This window comes from Bos indicus x Bos taurus, chromosome 13, assembly GCF_003369695.1.
Source record: "Bos indicus x Bos taurus breed Angus x Brahman F1 hybrid chromosome 13, Bos_hybrid_MaternalHap_v2.0, whole genome shotgun sequence".
In the NCBI taxonomy this organism is placed as follows: Eukaryota; Metazoa; Chordata; class Mammalia; order Artiodactyla; family Bovidae; genus Bos; species Bos indicus x Bos taurus.
The window spans coordinates 15,894,498-15,922,431 of record NC_040088.1 but is presented as its reverse complement, the minus strand read 5'-3'; the positions used below and the strand labels follow the sequence as shown (position 1 = coordinate 15,922,431).

The window sequence follows — 27,934 nt, the reverse complement described above, 5'->3', positions numbered from 1 at the left end:
AGGAGCCTGGCGGGCTACAGTCCATGGGGTCACAAAGAGTCAGGCACCACCTAGCAGTTAAACAACAACAGAAGCCCTACAGGGTTTTCAACAAATGTGTATAGACAGCTCACCACAGATGAGGACTGTGCTGGCGTCCTGGAGAAACAAACCCAGCTCTGCCCTCCTGGAGCTTAGTCTAGAAGAGGAGAGAAGGGCAATAGACAAGGACTCTGAAATCCACAGTAGGACTTACAGGTTGTAAAGGAAATCAGCAGGGCTCTTGTGTATTTCCCAGGGTGGGAACCAACCTGGCCTCTCACGCATCTCTCACCCTGCAGAATCCCCCCTCAGTCCCCTCTGTGTGTTTACATAGCCACAGTGAAGAGGTGCGCCTGTTTAGATTCACCAAGCACAGCGCTTTATGTTCCAGCCTCCCCTTTTTATGAGCAGCCTGAGAATGTTTACTTAAAATACCCAGAGGATCCTGTTAGATCCTACTCCAGGCGCAGCCCTTGCGTCCATGGCGTCAGTCTTGGGAAAGATGGGAATGGGTCCTGGTTAGACTCTACAGATGAGTTCTGCGTGCTGAGGACTGCTGGGCCGTACTCACTGAGAGAGAAGCCATGCTGGAGGTTTTAGGTCTTTCCCATCAAGGCAGAGGCCTCGTTTAGAACGATTTCTCCAGGAGCAAAGCAAAGGGCGCACGGGGAAAATGCACGGTGACCATTTCTCCCTGCCCGCTATGACAGGCGTGGGTGAATGTGTGCCGCTGAGCAAGCGAGAGCAGCCTAAGGGATATCCCGGGGAGCGGGGGGCGGGGGTGGGGGGCGGTGGTGGTGAAGAGCCTTGATGAATGTGTGTGTTTACCTCGGTGTGCAGACCATCCATGAGCGCGTGCCTGCGACAGAGGTAACTGCGCACTGCCCTGGTTCCGCAGCCACCCAAAGGGAGTGGGAGCGCAAGGGGGATAAAATTAGGTTCCCTTGGCCGCCCGAGGCTCTGAGGATTTAAACGGGCCATTTGAAATGCCTGCTATCATCCGCCCGATGCCCCTTTGTCACTCTTGTCGCGAGCTGGAACCCGGAGCTGGCCAGAGGATTCTCAGTTTCCGTCCTCCTACACCTTCTGACGTCTCCCAGGCCGGGGAAGCTTGCCCCGCCTTCGCTGCTCCTCGGCGGGTCCACGCACCCTTGGGTGCTCTCTGAATCGGAGCTCGGTCCATAGCCTTCAGAAAAAGCCCGGATTTCTGCAGTGGAAGGGAAGGTGGGAGCGTCACGCTGCACCAGCTCCGTCCTTCCCGTCTTTGAAAGGACAAATGAGACACTAAGCACGCCCTGGACAGCGGGTGCCACCTCCGCGGACCCGCCTGGATCCGCTGCACTGCATCCTAGCTCCGGGCTTTGTGCTCAGCTCCCCGGAGCCCGGGTCACCCCCCTAAATCGTCCCCCGCCGCCCCACCCCCCTCCACCCGCCTGGGCCCTGAAGGACCGAGGCCGAGAGCCAAGCTCCTAGGCGCCCCAAGGGAAACCCTGCCCCGTCGTGGGCAAAACACTCATCCCCAGGCCTGCATTCAGGCCTACGGGAGAAATGAAAGATGAGACCCATCTCTGCCTCCCCCAACCCACAACAGTAAAGTGCATGTGTGGAAGCTGAAGAGAGCTGAGTTTTTTGCAGGGGTCCGCTGTGAGCTCGCAATCCGAATTCGAAGGAGGCAGAAAGGGCCGGCAAGGTTCATTCGGGAGTCGAACTGAGGAGCGAGGGAATCCCCCCCAGGACCCGTCCCCTCCATCCTCTCCCCCCATCAGTTCTTGTCTGTTCTTACGACGAATCCTGGCTCCGGGCGCTTCGGACCGCCATCCAGGTGGGTGGCTTGGGAACCACCAAGATCCTTATCCTCGCGAGGAGGCCGCCACCGTGTCCCGAGCCCGCTCTGCCGCGCCCCCTAGCGCTGAGAGTGCAAAGCTGCCGGCGCTCACAAGGTTCTCCACCTTCAGCATTCTCAATGCTTCTTGCCTCCCGGCCACTCCATACTCTCTCACCTCCCTTCCCAGTGCATAATGATTGCTTTTCTCTAGTGCTATACTTTCAGGGCCTCCCTTCCTCCCAAACAATAGAAGGATGCTAATCAGGGACGTATTTTATTAAATGACAAGCCCTACCCCAGGGACTCATACGTTTTCCACTCTAGGGGCTTTGGAGGGAAGAAAGGAGTCAACTGGGCTCCAAGGACACCAGTCAGGAAGTGAAGAGGGTCACAACTCAACTTTAGGAGGGAGGTTGGCTGAATTAGTTCCAGGCTGCAGTTTGTGTTGGATCTGCTCCATGTGTCTCTCTCATCCTCTTTAGACTCAGAGCATGTTCTTCTCATGACTCATGATGAGAGGGCAGTCTAAGCCACACAGGCACAGGTAAAGCCTCTGCTCAGATCACATTTGGCTAATAGTCCACTGGCTAAAAGTGAATCCCATGGCCAAGTTCAATATCAATGTCTACAGTGAGAGAGGCCCAACAGAGTCACATGGCATTACAGAGAAGTGAAGAACTGGGAGCAATAATCCAGTCTACCTCCTTTATACATAGTGCTCTTTTTTTTTTTTTTTTTTTCCTGGAACGGTAATACTTTTACAAGATTAAAAAATCAAAACTAAGTGAAAAAGTATGCAGTGAAAAAGATCTCCCACGCCTGACCCACTTACCTTGTCCTTTTTCTTTACAGGCAAACTCTTAGTTTCTTGTCTATCTATTCACACATGAAAATACAAGCAAAATACTATATATTTTCTACACTCCACCCCCCTCCTACCTTTCTTAAAGGGAGTTTCTATAAATTGCACTCATTTCTTTTAAAAATGTATCTTGGAGATTTTCCCACATTAGTATACACAGGTGTATAATTCAAGATGTAGTCCTTGAATTTACATTCACTTGAATCTTCTGTGTTCTGCTCTGCTCTGCTTTCTCTGTTTAATGGTGGATTCCTTCAGATGTGAGATCATGACTTATGTTGGAACGCAACACCTTTCATCTGATTTTGCTGCTATACTGGCTCCCTGTTTGGCCTAGAAGTGTTCCTAGACGTTCCTGAGAATGTTTGGGGGTCTCATCTCTCCATAAGGATGTTTATTACAGAACCACTTTTTGGACTGCAAGGAGATCCAACCAGTCAATCCTAAAGCAGATCAGTCCTGAGTGTTCATTGGAAGGACTGATGCTGAAGCTGAAACTCCAATACTTTGGCCATATGATGCGAAGAATCGACTCATTGGAAAAGACCCTGATGCTGGGAAAGATTGAAGGTGGAGGAGAAGCGGGGGGACAGAGGATGAGATGGTTGGATAGCATCACTGACGCGATGGACATGAGTTTGAGTAAGCTCCAGGAGTTGGTGATGGACAGGGAAGCCTGGTGTGCTGCAGCCCATGGGGCCGCAAAGAGTCGGACACAACTGAGCGACTGAACTGAACCTTTTATAATTTACTTGCTTTTATCTCTCAAAATTAAGTGCTCCAGAGCTGGGAGGGTACAGTCAAAGCAGGCGCTCTAATTCTTGTTATCTTGCCTGGTGGAAAGGGAGAAATGGGGCAGGGGAGAGGGAGCCCAAGTCCTTTTACAGCTAAAACTGAGGAGGGGGCAGATGACATCATCTCCATTCCTCCCTGCCCTTCCCCCCTATTGGCCAAAAGGCCAAAACTGAGTCACAAGATCACAACAAGCTAGAGGACCATGTAGGGGAATTATACCACAAAAGAGAAAAAGAGAATATATACATTAACATTAACATTTAGCAGTCTTTTTTTGCAGTGTTTGAGATCTGTGAGAAGGTAAAAGTCCCATAGACTTGTGGGAGTTAATAAATCTATTTTAAAACTTTATGTGCTAAATCACTTCAGTGGTGTCAGACTCTTTGCGACCCAATGGACTGTATCCCGCCAGGCTCCTCTGTCCATGGGATTTTTCAGGCAAAAATACTGGAGTGGGTTGCCATGTCCTCCTTCACCGAGATCTTCCCAAACCAGGGATCCAAACCCTCTTAGGTCTCCTGCACTGGCAGGTGGGTTCTTTACCACTAGCGCCACCTGGGAAACTTTATATTGTATTATAAAATACATGTGCAAAAAAAAAAAAAAAAGAGAGAGAGAAAGAGTCGCTCATTTGTGTATGGCTCTCGTGGACTGTGGCCCGCCAGGCTGCTCTGTCCGTGAGATTCTCCAGACAAGAATACTGGAGTGGGTTGCCAATTCCTTCCCCAGGGGATCTTCCCGACCCAGGGATCAAACCTTGGTCTCCTGCATTGCAGGCAGATTCTCTACCGTCTGAGTCACCATGTTTCCTTCTAACATACCTGCAGAGAAGTGCACAAATCATAAGTGAACGACCTGATGAATGAACAAAATGAACACGCCTGAGTAGCGAACTCCTTGGTCAAGAAGTCGAGCAGTCAGCTAACCCCGAGTTTCTTTCCTTGACCGAAGGCAAAGTTATCACGTGGACGTGGGGAGGAGTCAACGGTGAAAGAAGGTGACAGAAGGCAAATGGGGCGTGGCTAGGCGGAAAGGCGGAGCCCCGCGGAGCTCAGCTTAGTTCGGGAGGCAAGGAACGGACTGGGACCGATGGCTTTACGCATTCGGGGCGGGGTTTGCTGGCCCGAGTCCCGGCTAGCGCGAAGGGTAGTAACAGGTCGAAAGCTGGGAGCAAGGTTAAAGGGTGGGCGTGGCCTAGCGATCCCCGAAGGAGGCCTGGGCTACTGACGGCGAGTTTGGTGAGAACTCGGTTGGGATTAAAGGGCAAGAACACCGGAGACTTCGAGGCAGCCGCGGTTCTTTGCGAAGGCGGAGCGCACGCTGCGTCGGGGGCGGAGTCTCGCGCCGTGGTTGACGCCGCGGCGAGGGGCGGAGCCAGCAGCGCTCCAACATGGCGGCGGCCACTGCTGCAGGCCTGGGTACGAACGTGTTTCTGTTCCGCGATGCTCGCGCCGCGCCAGATCCGGTGCTGGAGGCCGGCCCGGTGGCACACGGGTCACTCCCGGTGCCACTGGTGCTGGACAATGGGTCGTTCCAGGCCCGCGCAGGCTGGGCGTGCCCCGGACCGGACCCGGGCCCCGAGCCCCGGCTGCAGTTCCGCGCTGTGTGCGCCCGCGGGCGGGGTGGGGCTCGGGGCGGGGCGGGCCCGCAGGTGGGAAACGCGCTGGGCAGCCTGGAGCCGCTGCGCTGGATGCTGCGATCGCCCTTCGACCGCAACGTGCCGGTGAACCTGGAGCTTCAAGAGTTGCTGCTTGACTACAGCTTCCAGCATCTGGGTGTCTCCTCAAAGGTGACAGGCGAGGTGGGGTTAGGATTGAGGAGAGGGGTGTGGTCGTGTCCCGTGTCACTCCGCTCTCCGAGAGATGATAGTCGCTCCAGTTGTCATTTAGTCTTTCGGTCAGTCTATCAAATATTAAACGCCTAACGTAGGCAAGTCCTGTGCTAGGCGGTTGGGATATGGCAGTGAACAAAATAACGCCCTTTTCTCTTGGAGCATCTGTTTGGGTTTGTTTGTTAGTGCATTTATTTATTAACAGATATGTGTTGAGCACCCACTCTCAATGGGGACTTTTCTGGGTGTTTGAAATATGTCCGGGAACATAACACGAAATCTCCTGTGCTTATGGAGCTAGTATGGAAAGACGTTCTAGTATGCAAAGGAAGATAATAAACAGTAGAATTAAGTAGTAGATTCTACGGCATGATAGACGGAGGAGAGGAGAGGGTTACAGCTTTTCAGTAAGATGGGTAGGGAGAGGACTCAGGGTTACGGTGGTGTATTGAGCAAGGACTAAAGCAGACGATTGAGGGAGCAAGCCTTGTGAATATCGGAATGAATAATAATCCGGAGAGACAGAACAGCCAGTGAAAAGGCCCTGAGGCAAGAGTTTGCCCTAATCCTAATTGAGGACAGTCAGAGTGAGGGGAGGGTAGTAAGTGGAAGGTCTTACTTATAAGGTCTTCCCTGGTGGCTCAGACAGTAAAGCATCTGCCTGCAATGAGGGAGACCTGGGTTCGATCCCTAGGTCAGGAAGATCCCCTGGAGAAGGCAGTGGCAACCCACTCCAGTACTCTTGCCTGGAAAATTCCATGGATGGAGGAGCCTGGTGTGCTACAGTCCATGGGGTTGCAAAGAGTTGGACACGACTGAGCAACTTCACTTCAATAAGTAGAAGCCAGAGAGGTCACACACTTTGTAGGCTTTTATTATGAGTGGAATAGTGAGTCATTGCAGGGTGTTGAACGAGAGAGGGATGTGACTTTTGTTTCAGAAGGATCACTGTAGCTGCTATATGGAAAATGAACTGGCCTGAGTCATAGGGTAGAAATAGGGAAATCAGTTAGGAGGCTGTTGCAGTTCTGAGGTGAGGGATGATGGTAACTTAGTTGAGGAAGGAATGGCGGATGTGATAAGAAGCAGTTGGATTCTGGAGCTGTTTTGTAGAGCCAGATGATTGGCTCACAATTTGGATGGGGCTTGACTTCAGTTGACAATGCAGCCATGAAATTAAAAGATGCTTGCTCCTTGGAAGAAAAGCTATGACCAACCTAGACAGCATATGAAAAAGCAGAGACATTGCTTTGCCGACAAAGGTCTGTCTAGTCAAAGCTATGGTTTTCCATCAGTCATGTTTGGATGTGAGAGTTGGACTATAAAGAAAGCACTGAAGAATTGATACTTTTGAACTGTGGTGTTGGGGAAGACTCTCGAGAGTCCTTTGGACTGCAAGGAGATCAAACCAGTCAATCTTAAAGGAAATCAGTCCTGAATATTCATTGGAAGGACTGATGTTGAAGCTGAAACTCCAATACTTTGGCCACCTGATGCGAAGAACTCACTCATGGAAAAGACCCTGATGCTGGAAAAAATTGAAGGCAGGAGGAGAAGGGGACAACAGATGAGGAGATGATTGGACAGCATCACTGACTCAATGGACATGAGTTTGAGCAAGCTCTGGGAGTTGGTGATGGACAGGAAAGCCTGGCATGCTGCAGTCCATGTGGTTGCAAAGAGTTGGACACGACTAAGTAACTGGACTGAACTGAACTGACTTAAGTTACTATGAGCATTGGTGGCTCAGATGGTAAAGAATCTGCCTGCAATGCAGGAGACCCGGGTTCGCTCCCTGGGAAGATTCCCTGGAGAAGGAAATGGCAACCCACTCCAGTATTCTTGCCTGGAAAATCCCATGGACAGAGGAGCCTATTGGGCTTCAGTCCGTGGTGTTGCCAAGAGTCCGACACGACTGACCCTACTTCATATTTTCCAAAGAAACTTCCAGGGAAGAGGGGTGTTTCTCAATTGCTTCTGATCAGGTGTTTTGATTGGAGACCAAAAGCCAATTCAGCCCTTGCAATAAGGATTTTTGTTTCTTTTTATGCTTTGAAAAGTGTATCCTCTTAGCACCTAACAATTTGCTCTTTTCTTTCAAAGTAGGGCTGTGTTGATCATCCCATAGTTTTGACAGAAGCCGTGTGCACCCCACTGTATTCACGACAGATGATGTCTGAGCTTCTATTTGAGTGCTACGGGATTCCTAAGGTTGCCTACGGGATAGACAGCCTCTTCAGCTTCTACCACAATAACCCAAAGAACATGATTTCCAGCGGGCTCATCATTTCATCTGGATATCAGTGTACACATATTTTACCCATCTTAGAAGGGAGGTGAGTTGTACTTATGGCATTTGAGTGCTGTTTTGAGAAGCATTCAGGAAACTTTTATTGGGCACCTACTGTAAAGGTGGAGTGGAAAGAGCAAGTACAGGACCATGAACTGACCTCTGGGCTTAACTCTGACCTCCCTCACTGTGTGAGTATAGATATGTCATTTCATCATCTGTCCTTGTGACCTCCTGGCTTGAGTTGGGGTTGATGGTCTCTGAGGTCCAAATCTGTAATTCTGTAATTGTATGATTCTGAAAGTGAAACTCACTAATAGTGAAACTCACTATTCTTAGAGTGAAATAGATAGCTTAACACAAGTATCTGTAGGGAGTAGGCACTCAATAAAAATGTTCTGAGTAAATTATTTAAATAAATTTAATTTATACTGTTGTGTTCTGGAGTCACTTTTTTTTATTAAGTGCTATTTTGCTTTTTTATTTAAAGCTCTTTAATGACAGTTATTTAGACCTTTCTTTTCAAGTATGGTACATAATAGGTATGTAGTAGATTGTTTTTCCAAGTTGTATAAAAGTTGAGGGTAGTTTCTGTCATGTTTAAAATGTGTTCTTATTTTATAGTTGGGCTTTTATTGTCTGATAAAGAGACTGGGCCAGGGGGTTTCCCTGATAGTTCAGTTGGTAAAGAATTCTTCTGCAATGCAGGAGACCCTGGTTCCTTTGCTGGGTTGGGAAGATCTCCTGGAGAAGGGATAGGCTACCCACTCCAGCATTCTTGGGCTTCCCTTGTGGCTCAGCTGGTAAGAATCCGCCTGGCATGTGGGAGACCTGGGTTCAATCCCTGGGTTGGGAAGATCTCCTGGGGAAGGGAAAGGCTACCTACTCCAGTATTCTGGCCTGGGTATACGCCATGGGGTTGCAAAGAGTTGGACCAAACTGAGCAACTTTCACTTTCACTTCAAAGAGACTAGGCCAGGAAGGGAAGGATAAATATGGAATTGGGGATTATCAGAGACACACCAATATACATAAAACAGATAAACTACAGGGACCTATTGTGTAGGACACGAAATTATATTCAGTATCTTATAATAGCCTACAATGGAAAAGAATCTGAAAAAGTATATATACGTGCTGTGCTTAGTCACTCAGTCATGTCTGACTGTGTCCCCATGGACTGTAGCCCACCAGGCTCCTCTGTCCATGGGGGATTCTCTAGCCAAGAATACTGGAGTGGGTTGCCATGCCCTCGTCCAAGGGATCATCCCAGCCCAGGGATCGAACCCAGGTCTCCCACATTTCAGGCAGATTCTTTGCATCTGAGCCACCAGGGAAGCCCAGTGGAAGCACAATGGAAAAAAATCTGAAAAAGTATACATATGTTATATATAACTGAATCACTTTGCTGTATACCTGAAATATTGTAAATCAGTTGTGCTTCAATTAAAAATTAGAGAGACTAGGCCAGCATCATGCTCTCCTGAGAAGGTTTCTCTTTGTATAGAGTGAGTGTGTAAATAAGGAGAGAAGTTGAAAGCCTGGGTTTGCAGCCCTGCTAAGGATGAGGTACTTAACTTCTTCACTTGGTTTCCTAACAATAGACTTGGGAAAAACTGATTTCTCAGGGTTACCCTGAGAATGAAATGAGATAATGTAGGAGATGGCACTTTGTAAAACAATCTGAATATTTAAGTGAAAATAAAGGGTGATGAATTTATTGAGCCCTGTTGTGGGAATTTCTCTTGAAGTTTGTACAAATATTTATGAAGAAAAAACTAATAGTTATGCATTCCAAAACACTTCTGCTTTACAGAATTTTCTATCTTAGGTAACCAGAATATGCAGAAATTAAAAATAATATTGTTATTTTATATTGAGAGAAAATGATTTGACCTGGAAGCTAGGATCAGATTGGAGCATGTCCTGTTCTGTGCTGGCACCTGCTGGTGAGGTGTGATATAGCAGCATCATTTCAGTGCACAGCAAGTTCCTAGAGCCCAGCTCCTCTCCTTTTCTCACACTGAGAATTTAGAAAGTTATTCTGGTTCTCCTCCCCTTCACTTCATGTGAGAGGAACCTGGTACTCTAAGGAGATTCCAGTAAGCCAGTGTGTATGTGGTTACTTAATGTGTTTGCATAAGTAGAAGTGGCGTGTCTAGGGGAGGGGTACACTGGAGCTTGTTAAAATGCATATCCCCAGAACTTCACTGGCTGTCAGTGGTTAAGACTCTAAGCTTCCACTGCAGAGGGTTTAGGTTTGATCCCTGGTTGAGGAACTAAGATCCCACATGCCATGTGGCACTGCCAAAAAAGAAAAATTGCATATCCCTAGGCCCTCCCCGGAGCAGACAGGTCCTGGGGATTGTCACCTTAAACGTTGTCCCCAGTTAATTCCAGGATGTGTGGCCTTGGAACCACAGTTTGAGAAATACATGACAAGTAACATGAGGGTCTGACTTTAGAGAGCATGTTCTTTGCTTTGAACCTGGTTTCCTTCTGAGACTGTTCAGTTCAGTCGCTCAGTCGTGTCTGACTCTTTGCGACCCCATGAATCGCAGCACCCCAGGCCTCCCTGTCCATTACCAACTCCCGGAGTTCACTCAAACTCACGTCCATCGAGTCAGTCATCCCCTTCTCCTCCTGCCCCCAATCCCTCCCAGCATCAGAGTCTTTTCCAGTGAGTCAACTCTTTGCATGAGGTGACCAGAATACTGGAGTTTCAGCTTTAGCATCAGTCCTTCCAAAGAACACCCAGGACTGATCTTTAGAATGGACTGGTTGGATCTCCTTGCAGTCCAAGGGACTCTCAAGAGTCTTGTCCAACACCACACCAGAAGTTAAATGTCCATGTGTCTGTCAGGATGTGGTCTAGGAATGCCTGCATTGGGTCAGAGGTTGCACCAAGGCAACTTAAAGTCCCTTCCAACTGTTTCGTTTTCCCCTACCAGTCAGTTTCTTCCTCATTATTAAATTATCATCCCCCCTTGTCCACCTGCTCCGTATTTTTTCCTCCACATTGCCAAAGTTTCAGTGCTATTTCCACTTCTCGGTTGTAGGTTAGATGCTAGAAACTGCAAGCGCATCAACCTGGGAGGAAGCCAGGCAGCTGGCTACCTCCAGCGTCTCCTGCAGCTGAAGTATCCTGGGCACCTGGCTGCCATCACTCTCAGCCGCATGGAGGAGATCCTACACGAGCACAGCTACATTGCTGAGGATTACGTGGAAGGTACGAAGAGGACGTCTGCCTGCAGCTTCTGAGTGTTGTCTTTGGGGGTGTTTCTTAAATTGTTCCCAGGATGAGTGTCTTGCTCACTCTTGACAGGCTTTTTTTTGGCCACGAGGTGTGGCGTGCAGGATCTTCCCCCAGCCAGGGATGGAACCCATGCCCCCTGCAGTGACAGCGCAGAGTCCTAACCACAGGACTTCCAGGGAGTTCCCTCTTTGCCCACTTTTTTACACTTAATACTTCGTAGTGTCCTCTTCCATTTTTTGGTATTTATTTTCTTCAAAAACTTTTCAGTTGGGTGATAAGTCTCATATGTTCGTTCTTTTTCACAATTCTTGTGGTTATTCTAGTTCCCTTGCCTGTCCATTTAAATGATAGGGTCAGTTTGTCCGTATCTACCAAAAGTTCTGTTGGGATGTGATTGAAAGAACGTTAAATGTGTAGATCAGTTTGTATAAAAAACAGCAACCTTCTAAATATAAATCCAAATGTAATGCTAGATCCAGACGGGGGAGAAGTGACATTTTTTACTATGTTGAGGCTTCTAATCCATGAACATAATGTGTCTTTCCATTTATTTAGGTCTTTGTTCATTTCCTTCATCAGCATTTTATAGTTCTCAGCATATAGATCCTGTACATGTTTTATTAGATTTATGCCTAAATTATTTCTTTCCTTATTTTAAATTTCAGTTTCCAGTTGCTCATTGCTATTGTATAGAAATGCAGTGAATTTTTATGAAATACAGTGAGTTTTTACTCTTTATCAAATCGAAGAATTTCCTGTCTGTTCCACGTTTTGCTGATCATTTTTATCATGATTGGATTTTTGAATTTTGTGAAATGCTTTTTCTGCATCTCATATGATCCTGTGGTGTTTGTGCTTTGGACTATTCATTTAAGAGAGTATAAGGATTGCTTTTCAGATATTGAACTAGCCTTGAACCCTACTTGTTTCTTTGTGTTATTTTTTATATATTGCTGGATTTAATTTGGTAAATTTTATGAAGTATTTGTGTCAGTATTCATAAGGGATATTGATCTGCAGTTTTCTTCTACTGTCCTTGTCTTGTTTTGGGATCATGGCAATGCTGGTCTTATTAAATGAGCTGAAAAGTGTTTTCTTTTGCTTTCTGGAAAAGATTGAGTAAATAGTTGATTTTTTTTTTTTTTTTTAATGTTTGTTAGAATTCTACAGCAGAACTGTTTGAGCCTGGGGGATTTATTTTTCTGAAGGAATTCATTTTCTTTAATAGGTGTAGGTGTAAGTTTCATCAATTTTATTGATGTCTTCTTTTTATTATTTCTTCCTTTCTAGTTGCTTTAGGTTTACTTTGCCCTTTTTCCCTAGTTTCTTGAGGTAGAAGCTTAGATTTTTATCATAACTTCTTTCTAATATAGGCATTTAAAGCTTGAATTTCCCTCTCAGCAGTCCTTTATCTACATTCCATAGATTTTGATATGGTGTATTTTAATTTTTATTGAGTTCAGATATTTTTAAGTTTCCCTTAAGCCTTTTTTATTTGCAACCATTGATTATTTAGAACATAGCCAAGTGTTGGAGACTTTCTAGTTATTTTTCTGTGCTTTATATCTACTTTAATTCTGTCATAGTCAAAGAACTTCTTTTCCCTGGTATCAGTTAGATTTGTGAAGGTTTGGTTTAGGACCCAGGCCTGGTTGGTTTTGGCGAATGTTCCGTGTACAATTGCAAAGAAGGTAGTCCTCCTGTTGTTGGATGAAGTGGTCTGTGATGTCATGGGGGTTCCGCTGGTTGTTGGTTTTGTTCAGTTCTTGTCAACCCAGCTTCATCGTCCATCAAGCTGTACTGATTATTAAGAGTGTTGAAATCTCCAGGGAGAATTGTGAGTTTTCCTGTTTCTCCTTTCAGTTCTGTCCGTTTTTGCTTTCAAGTATCTGAAGCGCTCTTGTGAGGTGCACATTTAGGATTCTTACATCTTCTTGGCAAATCGGTCTTTTATGTAGTCATCCTTTTTTACATCTTCTTGGCAAATTGATCTTGTACCATTATGTAATGTTCCTTTTTATCCCTTTCCATTTTCTTTGCTTTGAAGTCTACTTGGACGTGAGTATAGGCACTTGAGCTTTCTTTTGATTGGTGCTTGTGTGGTGGGTTTTTTCCTGGCCTTTTAATCTACGTAAAACATTATATTCAAAGCAAGTTTTCTAACAGGTCCTTTCCTTAAAAATCCCTTCTTTCAGTCTCTGTCTTTTAGCTGATAAAACCACTTACAGTGAATTCAGTCCCTCTTGTGTCTGGGTTTAGGCCCCCCGGTTTTTTTGGCGTTCCATTTTAATTTGTCTGTTGTGTTTTTCACCGTATCTCTCTTGTGTAGGTTTTTTGTTTTAGTGGTTGCTCAAGAGATGACAGTTAACTGGCTTCTCACAGTCTTAGGGTCTCCTTTTTGCCACTTCAAGTGGACCCTGGAGATGTTAGCGCTCCAGAGGCCCCTGTGTCCTCCCTCCTTTGTGTCGGACTTGTTTTCTGTGTCACGTCTACATACGTGGGAAGCCCATCAGACATTGTCACAGTTTTTACTTTCAGTTGTCAAACATATTGTAAAGGATTCCGGAGGAGGTTAATAGAGTCCATTCACCGTTTCAGTTGTGTTTCCTTAATTTCTGGTGCTCCAGGTGAGATCCTTTCCGTCTGAAAAGCTTTATTTACCAATTTTCTCAGAGCAGGTGTGTTGGCATCGTGTCCAGTCTTCCTGCTGCATTTTGTCCTTCTGGTGGGTTCAGAAACGGGGGGACCATGCTTCCTCCCTCTTCCCCTGCACCTGGGACCCTGGTCCCACCTTTCTAATCTCAGGGCTAATGGTGTTCCCATCTCCTAACTCCGAAACGCTTCCTTTGAAGAGCTGCAGAAATGGCGGTGCCCTGATTACTATGAGAACAACGTCCACAAGATGCAGCTCCCGTTTTCCAGCAAGCTTCTGGGCAGCACCCTGACCTCCGAGGAGAAGCAGGAGCGGCGGCAGCAGCAGCTGCGGCGCCTGCAGGAGCTCAACGCCCGGCGGCGGGAGGAGAAGCTGCAGTTGGATCAGGAGCGGCTGGACCGACTGCTCTATGTGCAGGTGATGCGGACCCCTGGGTGGGTCCCCGAGTGTTCTTCCTGTAGCTTCTGCCCCAGCTGTGCAACGCATCAGCCATCTCAGTCCCCCCCACCCTGAAGTCCAGGAGGAGTCTAGCGGGATCATCCATGTAGAGATGACGTGTGTGGAGGACATTGTAGCAGCAGGAATTGCTGCAAGAGCTTCGGACTTGGCTTTGTTGATGTATTTTATCCTTATAGTCCCCTTTGTTTGATTTTTAACTTCTTGGCTTAAGTGTGGCACACGTGATGCAGAGCACACAAATCTTAAGGGTCCAGCTCAGTGAGCTTTCACCACTGAAATGCACCGCGTAGCCACATCCAGATCAAGAAATAGAGCACCCAGCAGCCCAGGAGGCTCCCTCCGTCTCCTGTTAGCCCCTGTCCTGCCTTTGGCCCGCCCAGAAGCTCACAGTCTTACATCTGTCCACATAGATGAGTGTTGCCTGCTCAGGTGGTACTGAGATGGTGATGTGTGGGAGCCCAGAGATAGTTAGAGAGGAGGGCTGTGGTGTGAAGCTTCAGGGGGCAGGCTGTGTGGAGGGGCAGGCGCAGGGAGCCCTCTCCCGCCGTTCTTCCTGTCCATCCAGCTTCTGAGCTCCTTCTCTCCATCCTGGGCGTGGTCACCCAGATTTGCATTTCTGAGGGCAGATTATGACTGCTCTGCTTGCAGGAGCTCCTGGAGGACGGCCAGATGGATCAGTTTCACAAGGCCCTGATAGAGCTGAACATGGACTCCCCGGAGGAGCTGCAGTCCTACATCCAGAAGCTCAGTGCTGCAGTGGAGCAGGCGAAGCAGAAGATCCTTCAAGCAGAAGTCAGTCTCGAGGTGGACGTGGTGGACAGCAAGCCAGAGGTACTGGGGCCTCAGAAGGGAGGTCTCGAGGGGTTGTGTAGGATTGCCCTTTCTGAGGACAGAGGAGTGTCCAGGAAAGGCTGATGACAAAGGGGTTGTGACCAGACTTGAGCAGCAAGCAGAACAGAGTGGTGTTTGATGTCTCTGGGGGCACGGATGGGGGCAGGGATGGGACTGACCTTATACCAACTGGAGTGCTGACCCGAGGGGTTTTACCTGGTAGCGCCCTGGCCCCCTGGGAGGGGAAAGTGTGCAAGTAGAAAAGGAAGAACATAACACAGGCTAATTGAGTGGCCCATCTTGAGCGTGAGCCTGCCCCACTGATGGTTCTTGGATCATCATAAATGCCTCAACTTTCTTCTGATCTCGTATTAAATATATTGTGACTACTCTTTGATTCGCCACCTTTCCATCTCGTGTTCCCTAAGGACAGGGATCACACTTCACACATAGTCTGGGAGTTTTTTTATAGGTGCTAATAGACATGCTCAGTAGGAAATATACAAATGAGACCCAGAAGGACACATCAGAGGGTAAATGGCTTGTGATTGTGAATGACACTGTTTTTTGCTTCTTGTGTTTTTCGGTTTCCTATCATGCACATGTTAACTTTTAAGAAATGTTATTTTAAAAACCTTGAAAAGATATTTGCTGGTTGATTTAAAACCAGCCTTTTGTTAGTTACTAAAACTAATTCTTTAATCTTCTCAGTCTCTCCTTTTTGTTTCCCTGCCTGTGGACTGTGAATAAGTATTCATGTGGCTGAAAGGGTGGGCGGGTGGGTGGAGCTGAGACAGGGCCCTGGGTAAATCAAACCCTAGCACTGGGCCTCGTGTGGAAGGGGCTGCCTGCAGGTCACACCTCGGTCCCAGGTCTCTGGTTGGCTCTCCTTCTCTAGATCTGGAAAAAAGTGATAGTAGGTGGATGCATTGTTGCTGGATCTGTCATCTCTAGAGTTCTAAAATAAAGGTACTTGTTCACTGCCTGTGACACTACCAGAGCAGGGTTAGCCAGTTCAGCTATTGACCTTTGTTTTTAAGTCTACTTTAAATTCTAAAGCCTTTACTTTTCGAAAGAAACAGTCCGGTGGAAAATTGCGGTTTGCCGCTGGGTGTGTGTAGTGCGCTGCTCATCGGGGGCCTCAGAGCTGTCCTTGGCTCAGCAGGCAGCCTGCTTTTGCAGGGACTGTCTCCGCTGGAGGCCGGCTCTCACGGTTTCCGCTCTCAGCCTCTCCACCCACCTCTCTGACAGGCTGTAGATCACATGAGGACGGTGACTGGCCGTGAGCATGCATGCTTGACAGAGCAGGTCCTGAGTCAGACTTCCTAGACACAGCATACTGGACCCCTGAGATCCGGGGTTGAAGGGGCCTTGACCTCCATCTTTGTCTTGCTCAGCATCCTGGATTGGCTCTAGGAGGACCAGCGTGCCTTTTCTGGCTTGCTCCTCCCACTCTCCAGATGTGTGTTTCAGATTTGAGTTGGTTACTGGGATCTGGATCCACACTGTTGTTGTTCAGTTGCTCAGTTGTGACCCACCCTTTGCAGCCCCATGGACGGCAGCACTCCCTGTCCTTTACTCTCTCCCGGCGTTTGCTCACACTCGTGTCCGTTGAGTTGATGGTGCCATCCAACCATCGAATCTGTTCACATTGCCTTTGTTGTTTGTTTATCTGAACTTAGTTTTATCATGCTTATCAACGTGTCCACAGGGTGTCAGCATCTTTATATCAGAGGTGAACCACTAAGCTACATGCACATGGAGGATTTCAGATTTAAAAAGGAAAGAGATCAAATAACTGTGAAGATGTGATTCCCAAGCAGTTGGGGAGCTGGCTTTTCCTTTTCTTTGTTCATTTTCCTGTGTCTGTTATATGCCCTGATTCAGTCACACTGTTCATTCATTCAGCAGGTACTTACTAAGTCCCTACTTGGTCCTGTAACCTGAGGGTACATATTCAAATCTCTCTGGGCTTGGGGAGATTTTGAATTGTTGGACTTTAAAAGGTTTCCCTACATAGTACAACAGATCTGATGAATCAGTCTGTCCCAAAGCCTTAACGGTCAGTCAGAGAGATTGTTAAAAATTAGATCAAATACAGTAACATTCATGGGCTAAGTTTGGCCACAACACTGGCCAACCAGTTCTACCTTTCAAAAAAGATTTATTGTATTTTCCAACTGTACAGTTCCTTTAGAAGGGAGAGAGCAAATATATGTGGACCACAGTTCATATTGAAATGCCATCTAAATGGTGAAAGTTGCATTGGATTCATACAGCTGAATTTTTAAACTTCCAGTGTATTCTAAAAATCCATTTTTTCTTACAGACCAATCCATTGCATCCCTCACTGCAGGTATTCAGTGAGGATGTTGTAAAGGAGTAGGTTTTGTTAGCATTCTTGTTTTTAATGTTTATTTATTTATTTATTTGGCGGCCCTGGGTCTTAGTTGCAGCACTTAGGGTCTTCACTGCATCACGCAGACTCTCTGGTTGTGGCACACAGCCCCGTGGCATGTAGAGTCTTTTGGGACCAGGGGTCAAACTGTGTCCCCTGCATTGGGAGGTGGATTCTTCACCACTGAACCACCAAGGAAGTCCTGCTAGCATTCTTCACGGAGTACTTAAAAGATGCTCACTTTCCATCGCTGCAGATGGTTGGGAGTGCAGCTCACTAGCACCCTCCTTTGTTGGAAAGCACAGTGGGCCAAAGATAGAAAGATCTCTTACCTGAGGAATCAAGATTGAACTGGTCTGTTTGTTTTTCTGCTGCTCAAGGCTGTTCTGGGTAACCACACTGCATCTTCTCTGATGGGGAACCACACTGCATCTTCTCTGATGGGGAACCACTCTGCATCTTCTCTGACGGGGAACCACACTGCATCTTCTCTGATGGGGAACCACACTGCATCTTCTCTGACGGGCCTTGGAAAACTGTTGTTCTGCTTGGTTCCCAAAGAGCAGTCCATGTATATGTTCCCAGTTGTCACCCAGTACACCTGGGGACCCTGCAAACCCTAAGAGGGAGAGAAGCCAGCCAACTGGTGGAGAAATCAGTTCTCTCTGGGATGCCTGTTGCTGCATTGAAATTACCAGCTTTGTTCTTCTCTATGAATCATGAATCAGGATAAGGAAAATGTGTGTGTGTGTGTGTGTGTTTTACAATTTTGGTGAAGCTAAGAAATCTTGTTTTTAAGGTGACTGCTTTTGAATATAATTAGATATGAAAGTGAGTAGTTATACTGAAAAAGCCTTTAAAATCCAGACATTTTACAGTCCTCTTTATTCTAGAGAAATCTAAGGGCGTATCCCGGGACTTACCGCTCAGTGCTAGGCATGCTTGCCAGGGACCAGGGCACAGAGGTGACTAAGAGACAACCCTTTCCCTCCTCAGTACTCAGAACCTAGGGCTCTAGAACATACTCAGGACTGTAATATGCTGTGCATGGGGTTCTCCCGTCAGGAATACTGGAGTGGGGTGCCATGCCTGCCTCTAGGGCATCTTCCCGACCCAGGGATCAAATACCTCAGAACCTAGGGCTCTGGAAACATACTCAGGACTGTAATATGCTGTGCATGGGGGTTCTCCCGTCAGGAATACTGGAGTGGGGTGCCATGCCTGCCTCTAGGGCATCTTCCCGACCCAGGGATCAAATACCTCAGAACCTAGGGTTCTGGAAACATACTCAGGACTGTAATATGCTGTGCATGGGGGTTCTCCCGTCAGGAATACTGGAGTGGGGTGCCATGCCTGCCTCTAGGGCATCTTCCCGACCCAGGGATCAAACCCAGGTCTCCCAAATTGTAGGCAGATTCTTTACCGTCTGAGCCACCAGGGAAGCCCAGACTGTGATAACCTTTATCAAATGTGATGCTATTAATAGATGTCTGTGGGAATGTAGATGGAGGTTTGTTTTTTTGTTTGTTTTTAAAAATATTTTATTTATTTCTTTGGCTGTATTGGGTTTTAGTTGCTAGCATACAGGATCTCTAGTTGTGGTTGCAGGGGCTTTGTTGCCCTGCAGCGAATGGGATCTTAGTTCTCTGACCAAGGATGGAAGCCGCATCCCCTGAGTTGCAAGGCAGATGCTTAACCACTGGACCACCAGGGAAGTCCTCAGATGGAGTTATGAGAAAGGATTGGGATGTTTGAGCTGGGCCCTGAAAGATTATTTGATTTCAGTAGATATCCGATGAGGAGAGAAGGACATTTTATATGGAAAGAAATATACATGCAGGGAGCAGGGCCCATCCTGCATGGAGAATGTGGGAGACCAAGCCGGAAGGGAAGCTGAGGCCACCTGAAACAGTCTTCATCTGTCAGCCTGGATAGTATCCTTCAGACAGAGCCTTCAGAGTGTGCTGAGCAAGGCATAATCTGACGAGATTTTATTTTAGGAAAATAACTGGTGGCAGTTAGGATGATGGATTTAGGGAGAGGCGAGGCTGGAGGTGGGAAGACAGGATGAAAATGGGATGGCTTCATTCAGGAGGAGCCAGTGTGACCTGAAGCTTGTCAGAGGCTGCAGGGATGGAGGAGGACACACCTCCAAGGTCGGAGCCAGAGAACTGGCGCCGTTCAGGAGCGACGGGACTGATGACAGAACAGGGGCCTGTGCCAGACCCCTGCCGCACAAGGATCGTCCTGATTAGTTTTCACCATTCCGCAAGCACTGTCTTCATTCCCGTTTTATGAATAAGGAGACTGAGAGTGAGGCGAGGGAAGAAATCTGCCCAAGGTCAACAGCTAGAAGCAGCGCGGCTGAGAGTCAGATCCGAGCAGTTAGAGTCCAGATTCTCTCCAGTCACTGCGGCTGGGGTGAGAGGCAGCGTGGACCGAGCTTAGGGAGGTGACCAGCTGGATTCTGAGCCCCTCATCTCTGGAGTCTCTCTGGGACAGTCCTCTCTGGAGTGGCAGACTTGAGCTGCCCCCTCCAAAGGCTTCAAAGAAGGTGGGAGTTGATGAGACTGGTCTCAGTGGGGAAGTTAGGGGGTAAGAACAAAGCCCATCTCTGGCTTTTTAGTCTTTTAACCTTGTGTTCATGTGTGTTTGGGTTTTTTTTTTAATAGTTTAGAAACTTTTCATCGTTTTTATGTGTGGACATACGTTCAGGACACTGGGTGAGATCCCAGTTCTTTTTGGTGACCATGAGCTCACAGAGCTAAGGCTCGCTGAGTCACAGGTTCTGTCTTATGTTTCTTCTCTTCTCAGACTCCTGACCTGGAGCAGCTCGAGCCATCTCTGGAAGATGTGGAAAACATCAACGATTTCGAGCCCCTGTTTTCGGAGGAGACGCCGGAAGTGGAGAAGCCAGTGGCCACAGTCCAGGTTGGCCTCCTGTAGTCTTGACCTTGCTTATGCTTTGAAGCTTGGCGTGAATGACCAGTCAGGTCTAGTCTGCTTCTTTAGGAATATTTCCCCCTCCAGCTGCAAATCTCAGTTGTATTTTTCTAGAAGGGCGAGTACCAGCACTCAAAACTTGCAGAGTCAGGGACTTTTTCCCCTGTGGTGATTGATTGGGGTTCCAGCACTAACTGTGGAACTGTGAGAAACGGTCTGCTCATTGGGAGAGTCCCAGTAACCAGGGACTTTGAGACCCAAAGAGTAGCTTTTAATGCTTTTATTTAAATTGAAGTGAGTCATCCTCATCTGGGTTCATGTTTCTGCCATCACCGTGGCAACCAGATAGACGGACGTGAGGCTGAGACACCCGGGAGAAGGCTTTCTTGGCCGTGCAGGGACTGGGTGCTGGGCCAGTTGCTGGCGGAGACTTGGTCTTCCAGTGCCAGCCTTGCTGCTACTGCTCTTCACCAAGTCTCTTTGCTACATCTCAAGGATCATTTCATAGTGGAGATGCATAGCAGTTTATAATCCAGAGGTTAAAGAAGGTAGAAAAATTGAATCATCACATCAAGAGAGTGTGGGGAGAGGTTATTCTGGCACGAACAAAGCTATGATGGAATGAGAAATGCAATTTGAGGAAGCTGGCAATTGGGATGTTTGTTCTTATGGCCTAAAAATATCTTCTAAACCTTGGGTTTTTAAAGCCCGTGTTTAACTTGGCAGCGTACCATCAGCTGTTTGTTGGGACAGAAAGAATTCGAGCTCCAGAAATTATCTTCCAGCCATCTCTCATCGGAGAGGAGCAGGCCGGCATAGCAGAGACCCTGCAGTACATCCTGGACAGGTGAGCCTGGACCTTCTTTCCCTTCTGTTTTCTTGAACCATTCCCTTGAATTTTGCGTTGAACAATGGAGCTGATGGCCGGGCATCTCTTTCATTGACTTGCTGCGCTCAGAGGGTGTTCTTTTTCTCTCACCAGGCCTGGCACAGAGTTAGGGCTGTCTGTTCTTTTCTCAGTGTGTAGGTAGATGCTCAACGTGTATATACTTGAGCTTTAAGAATGTCTTTGAAAAATTTGGGCAATATGTTAATATATGTGCACTGGCTTTTCTAAAAGTCTTCACATCACTGCAGACTGCTGGTTCTAAATCACCCTAAAAACAAGCAGAACTTAGTGTTTTTCCCACCTTGCATTTTATTTTTTAAGAGTTTGCATTTCTATAACAGCATGCCTTTCCCCAGCCGTTTATACAGATATGATTCTGCAGTGTGAGTTTTCCTGATTCACGGGGAACAAGTAGGGAACACGGTCTTGTGGTCCTCTAGTTGCTGTTGGTTCAAACAGAACGGCAACTTAACAACTAGCAAGGAAGAAAAGTGACTGCAGCTACTTTGTCTGAATAACTTAGAGTTTTGTCTCTCAGTGGGTAGAAGAGTGATCAAACGTGTAAGATAAAACTAGTAATAAAAAGCACAGGTGGAGAGGGAGGTCCTCTAAAGGAGAGGCAGGACTTTGGGGGGTGATGGAAATGTTCTGTATCTTGGTTCTGGTGTTGGTTGCTGGGGTTTATAAATTTGTCAGACTTCATCTAAATGGATTTAAAGCAATCCTTAGTAAAGTCAATTTTTTAAAAACATGTATTAGAAAGGCATAATGTTAAGGAAATGGATTGACCATTCAATAAGGTTTTAGCTAGCTGTTTGACATTCATTCTGTAAAGGCAAATGAAAAATGGAAAGTGTTTTTTTTGTTTGTTTTTTAACTTTTTGTGTGGATGTTTTCTGATTTGTACTGAGAGCTCACATTTCCACATCCACATTCTCTTCTAATATTCAAGTAGGAGAGGCTATAGCAGCAGAATCGTTTCATCCCCAGGTACCCAAAGGATGTTCAAGAGCTGCTGGTTCAGAACGTTTTTCTCACTGGCGGGAACATGATGTATCCTGGGATGAAGGTCAGAATCGAGAAGGAGCTGCTGGAGATGAGACCCTTTCAGTCTTCTTTTCAGGTACTGATTGTCCATGGAACCAGCTGTTTCGAAAATAGCCTTATTGTTTGTTTTTGTTTTCTAGGTTGCAAAAGTAGTACAGTGTAAGTGAGAAAAATAGTCATTCCATCATCCAGAAACAGCCACTGTTAACACATTCATGGCTTTCCTTCTATTCTTCAGATTTTTAAAGCAAGATGGAAATCATAATTTATGTACTTCTTTGTTTTGTTTTCATTGACAAAGGAAGACCTGCAGGCAGTAAACATTCAGAGAGTACACAAGAGTGTACCTTGAGGGACTTGGCCCGGTGGCTAAGACGCCACGCTGCTAGTTCAGGGGGCCCGAGTTTGATCCCCGGTCAGGGAGCTAGATCCCACATGCCACAACCAAGGATCCCACGTGCTGGAACTAAGATCCAGGGCAGCTAAATTAATTAACTTTTTAAAAATTATCACCAAAATTATTTATTTGCTTTTGGCAGCACTGGGTCTGCGTTGCTGCACACAGGCTTTCTCTAGTTACGGCGAGTGGGAGCTACTTCCGAGTTGTGGTGCACGGACTTCTCCTCAGAGTGGCTTCTCTTGTTGCAGAGCACGGGCTTTAGACTCACAGGCTTCCGTACTTGTGGCGCATAGCCCCACTTGCTCTGTGGCATGTGGGATTCATTATTACCCAAAATTATTTTCTTTAAAAAGAGTGTACATTGAGATTAAGGCCTTCTCTTCACCCAGGCCCTGGGCCACAGGCAGAGGGGACTGGCTGAGGAGGTTTTTTCTTTCTTCCACATATTTTCTACACATGGCTTTTGTAACTTGAACTTCTTAACCTGCCAGGAACATTTTCCCATGTCATTATTCATCAGAAATACTTTTAAAAGCAACTGTCTGGTGGGGGTACCCCACAATTTCTTTACCAGATTCCCGATCACCAAGAGAAGTGGTTTGAGTTCCCCTCGTGGCCCAGTCATCTCAGCATGCTGAGATGTCCTGGGCACCTAGGGGTCTTGGAGTTCAGAGACAGCTTCTTGGAAGTGAGTCTTCTGAGGGCGAGGAGGTGTTTGTCATGTAGAGTGTGTGGAGCGGGGTGGGATGGAGAGAATGTTCCAGACTGAGGACAAGAGGATGAGCAGGAGCAAAGGCTTGGGGGCCAAAATCTTGCTGAGGGGTGTGCAGCTGAGAGTGGCTGTGAAGGGTCGGGGCTGGAGAGGCCGGCAGGGCGCATGGGGTATGGAGCCTGTGTGTCCTGCTGAGGGGCTTGGCTTGGCCTGCCCCGTGCTCTGTGATGTGTTATACATTCAAGGGGTGGTCTCTGGGCCTGAGTTCTGACTCCAGCACCACCATCACTGAGTTTTGCCACACCCCAGTTTTCTCAGCAGTGAGAAGGGGGTCATCTTGGCACCCGTTACCAGCTTTCAGTGTTCAGGGTGAGCCAGGTGCTCAGCCCAGGGCCTGCATGTGATGGACAGACATCAACTGTTGTGTTGAGGGCCCCTGAGAACACACTAGATTCCATGAGTCACTAGAAGGACCCACTGAGATTCCACATATGATCCTGCTTGATATTCCTCACAGTGGGCACTTGCCCGGTGTGAGGAGTGGAGCGAGCGCCTCCCTCGTTCCTTCACTGACACTTCTATACCGGAGCGGCCGGGGCTCTCGTGACCCTGATTTTGTTGATGGTCCTTTCTTGCAGGTCCCTTGCCTCCTCCTCCTCCATCTGTGCTGATTCCTCCTGCCCTTTATTTCAGAAAGTTCCCAAACCTCCATTCCAGCCTGGGACTTCTATGGGAGATGGAGGGAAGAAGGGAGGGTTAGCTGGGTGACTCCAGGAAAAAGGAGCCCGATCTGAGTTGGACAGCGGTCTGCTCTGTGATCAGCTTAAACCTCACCGGGGCACTCCCGGGACTGCTGACCGCAGTCTTGCTCTTGGAATAAGCAGCGGAATCCGAGCCCAGGGCAGCCTCTGTGCTCTCACGTCCTCCAAGGCTCATTTGCCACCATGGCCAGAGCCGCCTCGCATCAGCCTCTGCTTCCCTCACTGGCAGAGGGGCTCAGGTCCAGGTCTTCCAGGTCTCCACCTGACACCTGTGGCCGACAGGACGGGGGCAGGAGGTGGGGCAGCTGGTCCCTTGCCCCCTGCCCAGGGTGGTGTGGATAAAGTAACTGATGACTTCTTACTCGGTGAGGTTGGTCCTGGTGCACTCTGCATGTTCGTGTCCTTCCTTGGAATGTCTGGGGCATTTCAGCTCAGCTCCCTTAGAGGGGTGCAGAGATAGTCCTGCCGCATTTTGGAATCAAAGGGGGCCCTCCTGTGTGTGCATCTCTGTAGCCAGCCTTGCTAAACATTCAGTCCTTAGAAACCGATGGGGGATGCCCTTCCGGTGACTGCTCTGCTCGTCTTCCAGGTTCAGCTGGCCTCAAATCCCGTGCTGGACGCCTGGTACGGAGCTCGCGACTGGGCTTTGGACCACCTGGACAACGAGGACGTCTGGATCACCAGGAAGGACTATGAGGAGAAGGGGGGAGGCTACCTCAGGGAGCACTGTGCCTCCAACGTGTACGTCCCCATCCACCTGCCCAGGCAGGCTGCGCGCTCTGCAGAGGCCCAGGCATCCGGCAAGGGCTCGGGGGCCGGCGGAGGCGGGGCCAGCGAGCAGGCATAGCAGAGGGGCCCCTCCAGGGACCTGGGGCCACATCGGGACAGTGACTCTGCCAGCTGTGTGCGGCCCGAGTCTGCTGGGAACATTTGGCTTCGAGATGGGTTTCTCCAGGGGAGAACAGTTAAGGGCCACTAGGAGTTACCCTTCGGAACTGTGCTCTTTGGGGCGTCTGCAGTGAAGGGACGAGCGGACTTTCGGGGACCTGCCGTGGGTGAGCCACAGGCTTCGCTTCTGCAGCAGTGAATGAGCATGATGGTGGCAGAGCTGTATAGACTGTGTACACAGGCTTCCTTCTTACTACACTTTAAAGCCTTTTTCGTTCTTGTTTTTATTTTTTTTTAATCCTTTTAATTTTATATTGTCCGCGTAGCTAGTTTTCTAAATTGATTCCAAAACCGTGTGAAGGCCCAGCAGGTGGCGCTCTTTCCTCTCCACCTAAGAAGATGACACTTAAGGGAACCATCACTCACGAACTCTCCAGGACTGGAAATATTTTCCTCCTCCTGTTATTTCTGCTGAGAAATAAGGAAAAGGGGCCCAAGAGGGACACGAGATTGTCCAAAGTCAGCTTCCTGAGGACCTGCCCAGTGCCGGCTTCTGAATGGGCAGGTGTGGGGCTAGTGGCCAAGCATCGTTCATACTTCCTTTGCTGGAAACTTTTCTACTGTATGAGGCCTTCGTACAGTTTTAGAAGTTTCTGTCCCTGTGAACTTGCTGGCTGCTTAACTTTGCAGGCCTTCCTGAAGAAAGAAACAGACTGGAAGAGGTTTGTTGTGTTACCTTTTCAGTTTTGTCACAACCTCATCTTTCCTGGGCCTTTGCAGCTTCTTCTTAAGTGGATGGATAACCCCTCTCTTCTCCAGAGATGCTTGGGGAGAATTTTAACTCTCAGACACAACCAGTATTTAAGCCCAGGAGGCCCCTGAGTTTCCTTGCCCCAGAATCCATATGTTTAAATCCTGTGGAGCGTCTGGGCCACCCTTCTGAGGAGGCCTCCTCAGAACCAGTCCGCCCGTGCAGTTCACCAGGCTTGGTCACCTGCAGCTCCAGCTCTCCAGGGTTTTGACACTGAAGACCAGGAAGGGGCAGCGGTGGTGGAGGAGGAGGCAGGAGACTCAGGCCAACTCAGGATGCCCCACGGCCTTGCAGGGAGCCACTGGCCGTCCACAGCTGGGCCTGAGGGTGGATGAGAGGGTGAGCGTGAGCTGACAAGGAAGGACAGATGTGAAGGAGGCAGGACTGGCCTCCCTGGAGAGGTTTTCATAATGGCGTTTCCAGGAAGAGGGGTTGGGTGAGCTGCTGGGGTCTTTCTCCACAGTCAGCATTTTAAACAGCCTGAAGAGCAATGGTGAAGTGCAAAGATTGCCCTGGACATCCAGCCTTGCTGAGGAAGGACCCTGACTGGGCAGGTAAGCTGGGACATATCGTAGTCCAAGAACAAGTGTGAAGCCAGCTCTGTTCGGGGTGCTTGTAGCCCAGAACTGAGGAGGGTTGGGGCTGTGCTGAGGCTGGGCCTTGCGCTCTCCTGCTTTAACTTCATGCTGAGCTTGCCGTGACCTCTTCTCACACCTCTCAGCCCCTCGCACAGACCACCATCAGGGCGCACAGACCACCATCAGGGCGCTCAGCACAATACCTTGAGCTTTTTCTCTGCCCCCAGGTGGCCTCTGAGAGACTGTAACTCAGAAAGTGTTTGCAAGAGCAGGAGGTGGGTTTCATTCAGCTTGAAATATGCACATCCCAGGGCTGGGCCTGGAGGGTGTCGAGGGCTCACAGGGTTTCTAATGAGTGACCAGCTGGTTGGATGACTGACCAAATATGTGAACAAAGACATTTTGAGGATAGCTTGTCTGCTGCATTGGGAGGAACAAATCAGGAGTCTATTCTTCCCCTAAGCCAGGGAGCCCACTACTGAGACATCTTAAGTCTTTCCTCTGATCATACCAGGACTGTTCCTGGAGATAAAGTGGGTATGACTCCAGCTGAATGATCTGAGAGCAGCCTTGAAGAAATAGATTCCCGTAGCCCAGCCTCGGGCTTCTGTCTGCGTTGTGGCGCGGGAAGAGAGCCCGGGGTCGGGAGAGTCCGCCCAAGGTCAGCCTGGCTCTGGGTTTGAGTCAGGGCAGCTCCAAAGGTTGAGTGGCCACCCAGGGTGATCAGGGCCTCTCTCCCTGATAGGGGTGTCCCCCCTTTTTGCCCCCTCTTCCTTCCATGGACATCTTTGGCAATAAACAGTTTTACCAAAGCAACAAAGAAGGTGAAAAGGTAAGGAAATAGAAGTTAAGAGTAAAATAAATGTTTTAAGTATGAGCAGAGAACACCTGACCAAGAAATGAAGATGCTGAACTCATACAATACGCAAAGATTATTTTATGCCTACCTAAGGAATTAAATGGATGAGATGAAATTTATCGTTACAGATCCTTGTGATTAAATCATTTCCAGATATTTAGAAAATGGTAGAACAGAGAATTAAAAAATATAGGCAGGGAGACTGGCGGTTTACTAAATTCGTTTTCCTTTCCTCCTGGGCACACAGCTGCACCACGTTTCCCAGCCTCCCTCACAGTTCTACCTGTAGCCATTTGATTTCTGGCCAGTGGGACACGGACGGAAGAGATGTACAACATCCAGGGCTGCTTCCATAAACCTCCCACGAGAAGCTCTCTTTCCCCGTCATCTGGCTGAACAGGGAGCTGTCCAAGGCCCAGGAGGAGCGTGGAACCAGAAGTGGAAGAAGCTGAGTCCTTAAACAACTGGTTGGAGCAGAGACCCTGCAAATCCTTCAGTGTGTAAGAAATAAACTTACTGTTTAAGCCACTGAGAGCTTTTCTGTCTGTTACAGAAGCTAGCCTTGTTCTAACTAAAAGTGTAGGTTAAAAATAAAAACCATTACCTTCGTGTTCGTCGGGGATTTAAGGAGGAAAAATTTTTGAAATAATATGAAACAAGGAGAACAGTGTGACAGATAGTTATCCCCTCATCTAGGAAATGAGTGAAAATCACTCAGTCATGTCCAACTCTTTGTGGCCCCATGGACTGTATAATCCATGGAATTCTCCAGGCCAGAATACTGGAGTGGGTAGCCGTGCCCTTCTCCAGGGGTTCTTCCCAACC

At 48.0% G+C, this 27,934-nt stretch overlaps 1 protein-coding gene across 2 annotated transcripts; it reads left to right on the top strand.

Annotated features, from left to right (window-relative positions):
- The first annotated feature begins 4,857 nt into the window (after positions 1–4,857).
- Positions 4,858–27,641, top strand: ACTR5 (ARP5 actin related protein 5 homolog). Of its 2 annotated transcripts, XM_027558550.1 has the most exons (11): positions 4,858–5,292; positions 7,441–7,670; positions 10,684–10,853; positions 13,733–13,950; positions 14,641–14,823; positions 20,036–20,152; positions 20,872–21,011; positions 22,044–22,176; positions 24,563–26,226; positions 26,478–26,525; positions 27,357–27,641. In XM_027558550.1, the coding sequence occupies exons 1-9, from the start codon at positions 4,894–4,896 to the stop codon at positions 24,818–24,820; spliced, it is 1,848 nt and encodes a 615-aa protein (XP_027414351.1). In that variant the 5' UTR covers positions 4,858–4,893; the 3' UTR covers positions 24,821–26,226; positions 26,478–26,525; positions 27,357–27,641. The 2 variants fall into 2 exon arrangements, with proteins under 2 accessions (XP_027414351.1, XP_027414350.1); XM_027558549.1 differs by lacking the exon at positions 26,478–26,525.
- Positions 27,642–27,934: the final 293 nt, after the last annotated feature.